The sequence below is a fragment of the Vidua macroura genome, chromosome 18, assembly GCF_024509145.1.
Source record: "Vidua macroura isolate BioBank_ID:100142 chromosome 18, ASM2450914v1, whole genome shotgun sequence".
Classification (NCBI taxonomy): Eukaryota; Metazoa; Chordata; class Aves; order Passeriformes; family Viduidae; genus Vidua; species Vidua macroura.
This window is the reverse complement of record NC_071588.1, coordinates 12,920,334-12,925,186: the sequence shown is the minus strand read 5'-3', so window position 1 is coordinate 12,925,186 and position 4,853 is coordinate 12,920,334. Positions and strand designations below refer to the sequence as shown.

General features: G+C 49.8%; 1 protein-coding gene across 5 annotated transcripts in view; it reads right to left on the bottom strand.

The window, feature by feature from the left end:
• The window catches only part of MTMR3 (myotubularin related protein 3), a 74,104-nt gene that overhangs the window by 2,238 nt on the left and 67,013 nt on the right, over positions 1–4,853 (bottom strand). For 3 of the 5 annotated variants that reach the window (XM_053994171.1, XM_053994170.1, XM_053994172.1), the window contains 2 exons: positions 3,756–3,866; positions 3,422–3,510 (listed from right to left, as the gene is read on the bottom strand). In XM_053994171.1, coding sequence (XP_053850146.1) covers positions 3,422–3,510; positions 3,756–3,866 — 200 coding nt within the window. Of the gene's footprint in view, positions 1–2,768; positions 3,033–3,421; positions 3,511–3,755; positions 3,867–4,853 lie in introns of those variants that run through there. The other 2 variants (XM_053994174.1, XM_053994173.1) reach the window with 2 other exon arrangements.

Sequence of the window (4,853 nt, the reverse complement as noted above, 5' to 3'; positions counted from 1 at the left end):
CTTGCATCAGGAACAGAGCAGAAATGAAAAAGATCAGAAGGCGTTTGACAAAGTTACCTGAGCTGTAAAATGAGATATTCCCAGTGCTGGGATGGGGGAGATACCTCCCTACAGGCCAAGGCATGGACAGGGACAGCTCCAGTGTCTGTTCCTCCCTCCTATGGATGGAATGGGCACAGGAAGGAGCACAGAGCCAGGGCCAGTGTGTGGAATTGCAGGTCATTAAATGCCTCTGTTCAACACTGCCCTGAGCCCGGATGGACAGGCTGTGCCCTCCTGTCACACAGACAGCTCTCTGCCATTCACCATGGAATGGTTTAGGTGGGAAGGGACCTTAAAGCTCATCCAGTGCCACCCCTGCCATGGGCAGGGACACCTTCCACTGTCCCAGGCTGCTCCAAGCCCTGTCCAGCCTGGCCTTGGGCACTTCCAGGCTGGATGTGCTGCAGAGGAGCTCCAGCAAAATGCCAATGCCACGCTGGGGCACAGGGCTGAGGGGCTGAAGCAGAGCCACCATAGGCCCTTCTGAGCCAAGCCATGGGGGAATGTGGGGAACACTGGGAATGGGGGGCTCTGGCACTGCTCAGGCAGCTGATCCAGCCCTGGCTCACAGGAGGGATGTGGCAGTGCTGGGAGCAGGCCGGACTCTGCTCACAGGCTCTGCTAAGAGCTGGAAAGGTTTAAACATGGAGATGTCGAAGCCCTCAGTCGCTGCCGTCCTCCCACTGCCCCCACAGCCACTCCAGAAATCCCACACTCCTGCATTCAGGACACTGAGCCAAGGAGGAACATGCAAAGCCCAGGGTGGGCAGGCAGGTGTTCCATGCACAGGTGGGCACGCGCAGCATTCCCAGCACTGGCGGAGCTGCACCGGCACATGCACCTCCTTACTGCTCAGACTCATTAATTACCTTCTGCAGCCCCCCTCAAAACGTGGGAGCCCTGTGTGCCCTGTCCTCCTCAATTCCTACAAGGAGCTGGAAGCAGCACTCCAGAGACCTGGGTTTTGCCCTCTCCATTAACTCTTTGGCATCAGGATTTGGTGCTGTCATTGTTCTGCACTGGAGATTTGCTGCTGCCAAGAGACTGTCAGGGAATTCTGCTGACACCCAGAAGCTCTGATTAATCTTTCCTTGCCAAGGAAGGAGATTTCCAGCTGCTGGTCACTGATGGGGAGAAAAACAGCAGAGAAATCCCATTTCTCACTTCAGTGGGCTCATTTCCTCAGTTCCACACAGCGGCTCCGGGCCTCAGAGCTGGAACCCCAGCATGAGAAGGCTGACAAGGACCAGCCTCTGCAGAAGTTCTGGAGACTAGAGGGCCCTGTTGGAAATCCCTGTCAGAAACACCTGCAGGAGTGGCAACAGCCCTGGGAGGTGCCACAGAGCTCCCACAGCCCCATCTCGCTGCTCAAGGAATGATTATCCCAGAGTAGCTCGCTGATGGATGAGGGCAAAACTAACCAGAGGGATTAAAACAAGGATCTCTTTGTTGGAGCTCACCATTCCTAACATATGCTGGGGTTTTTGTTGTTTTATCCTAGACAATGGTGCTCTGACATTGCTTTGGAAAGCTCTGGACAGCTCATCCTTCTATCCCGGTGGTCCCTGCTTTGCTTCAGAGATTAAAAAGAGACATTAAAAAACAGGCTGGAAAAGGGATGTTGCTCGTTTGAGGAAGGGGGGCTGAAAGTCACACTCCCCACTCTTCCTCCTCATCCCAAATCTCATCCGGTTTTGGTTATCCTGACCCTCCACCAGCTCTGTGGCACATGTTCCAGCCATGGGATTTTCAGTCCTTCTAAAACAAGTGGCAGGTTTTTGCCAACACCCTGCACAGCAACACTGGAATTGTTTGTTAACACATGGCCCTCTCCCAAAAATATGGGCAACAAAGGGAAATGATCAAAAATAAATGCATAAAACTTGCAGGACATTCTCCTGTCAGTGAGCAGTACACACATGGACTGACAGTGAGTGTTAGTCTGAGCCACATCCCGGTTAAGCTCCCAAAAGCCAAGTCCTAAAAGCCTTTCTGTGAGGAGAGAGGGCTGTTCACACGGACCCAAACCCCAGCAGCTCTTGCTGGCCACCCCCAGCTTAGTTCTGGTGATTTCCAGGCAAGTGAGAAACAAAGAGGGAGAAGAGCTGAGTTAGTTGGGAGAAGTCACCCAGGAAAGGCTGACGGACAACGGACAGAGGCTGCTGGAAATGCTCACCAGAGCTGATCAACTCGGTCAGTGTCCCTGCAGGGAGGAGAGAGAACTCAGGGCTACAGGCAGAGGGAGCAAACACTGGCAACCAAGGAACCTGGAAGGTTTTACTCTGCTCAAGGCACTGCACTGTGGGGTTCAACTCATTTCCACTCCCAGGGAGGGGTGTAAATGTTTACTACAGGGATACTCATGGTGTTGACAGATGGGTCACTGCACATGTGGAAGCTGAAAGGAGCAAAGACGCTACAGGGAGATTTGAGCCAGACCTGAAACCCTGAGTCCATTTTAACTCCTCGTGGGGCTATGGGTGATGTGTGTGTAGCCAGGTTCCAGGAGTTGTCCCAAGCTTAGGTTTAGGGAACTGAGCTCTGGGGATACAAATTTGCACAAACACAGTGGGCATGGTAAAAAAAAAATAAATTCAGATTCTTCTCCATCTTCCCTGGGTTTGGTTAATTTTACAAAACTAAATGGAGCAAAATATAAACCAGACACAAACTCAAAACTATGTTCATAACTCTTTGCAACTTCAAAAAGCAGGAGAGCTTCAAAATGTGGTAACCAAGATTTATTTAAATTATGGTTCCTGTAATAGTTTTTGCATGTTCAGAAACCAGGAATAGGAATTTATTTGAAACAGAACTGGAAACTAGAGATTCTCTGGCTTTAACTTCAGCATATTGAGCCATGTGGTCTCTGCCTCCTGTTCTTCATCAAGCCCCCGCTGCTGCCTGAGCTGCTGCAGCCTCTGTGGCAACAGGTCTAGCAAAGAATAATGCAGAAAACCTTGACCTCACACAGGTGTTCCGTTCAGATTCTGTAGGAGCAAGTTAATGAAAAGGTGAGAAAGGTTAGAGAAGGAAAGGAGCAGGTTTCCAACCAGCAATGGAAGAAGATGCTATTCCTGTATTTCATGTAAATCATATATTGAATTTCTGAATGCTAAGAGGACAAAGCTCTATTTTGCATAAATCTAAAATGCCTCCAAATCCAGTTTGAGGAAAGAAAGGTGGGATCTGTTTTGGCTGGAGTGGAGCAGACACCAAATGTGGCTTTTAAATATCTCCCTGCAGGACTGAGCTGAGAAGCAGGAGCTGTTCTGTTCCCTTGGCAGCCATCCCTGCCCAACAGGCGCCCCTGGGGCAGGGGCTGTGTCCGTGGTGGTGCCAGGGAGAGCAGCAGTGCCCAGTCCCCTCTCCCAGTTACCTGCAGTGGTGTTTCCGACTGGCAAGCCAGAAGGCGCTGTCGCAGCCGTAGCAGTGCGCGGCCAGGTGATCCGGGAGCCACCGCGTCACCTGTGGGGACGGCCACCGGCATCAGGGACAGGGCAGTGGCAACACTCCTGGGCTGAGCCCCCCCCCCCAGCTCCCAGAGGTTGTGCAGCAGAGGGCTCATAGGCACAGGTACTGGTATGTCAGGTGTGAGACCAGCGGAACGCAAGGAAAAGAGTTCCCAAGAAGTGGCACACGACCAAAGGCTAGAGGATAATTTGAACTAGGATTATCCCAGAGTGAGCAATTTACAGGGATTTAGTCTGTACCTCTGTATCCTGTTTATCCACCTGTTCCCAGCTGGCTTCAGAGAAAATCTCTGTGCTGCAGCGAGACAAGCAGTTCTGATCCAGATTGCTTTCCGAGTCGGGAATAGATGTCTGTTGGCAAACAAACACAGCTGAACGGAACCCCCCAGATCCCTGTTCCACACAAATAAAACCCAGAAACCCCAACAGGGCAGGTCTGGACCCTCTGGTGATGGGATGATGTGAGGCAGAGTGGATTTAGAATCCAGCTTCTGTTGCAGGGTTCTGGGAAGGCTTTGGGTGATTAATCAAAACCTGCTCCCTGTGGCTCCAATTCCAGGGTCCTGATTCCTTTCCAAGGGTGTTTCACTCTGAAAACTATAATTAGTAATAAAGATATCCTTTTGTTGGCAAAGATACTGGAAAATAAAAGCCAAACTGAATATGGGAAACTCAGAATTTGAGCCATGTATATTCTATGCATAGGTTTTGGGAATAATGCTTCCTTAATATAGCCTATCCAGGTAGAGGTGGAATTTAATTCACTTAAAACTCAGCCAGCCCTTAAAATATATCAAAATAGTAAGAAATCTTGAGTTAATGTAATTTTATGCCTGAGGAATGGGCAATCCTGGAGTTCCAGAGGAAAACCTGCAACTCCCAAGCTGAGGCACAAACAGAAGGTAGAGATCAGGTCCTTAAAAATGGGGAATTTTCTGGAGGCACTGCCAGCTCTGCACTGCAGCTTCTGAAGGCCCTTAAAAAATGGGAGCAGAATCCATTAAGCCAAAGTACCCAATTTCTCCAAGGAATGAAAGCTTTTAGCAGTGACACTGAGCCCAATGAGCACCTTGTGCTGCATCTCCAATGGGAAGAACCAAGAAGGCTCCAAGGATTTTCCAAAACAAACGTACCTGGGACTATCCAGCACCTCTGCCACTTCTAAACAGTGAATTCAATAAACAGAAGCTGGGAACCTCTTACAATTTTTTTTTTTCAATTTTGCAGGTGTATAAACCATGTAGGAAAAGGAAATTTCTGATGGGTGTTGCGACAGCCCCAGGAATTACAGGCAAGTGCTCAAACCCACAACTCTCTACAAAAGTCTCTACTTTTACA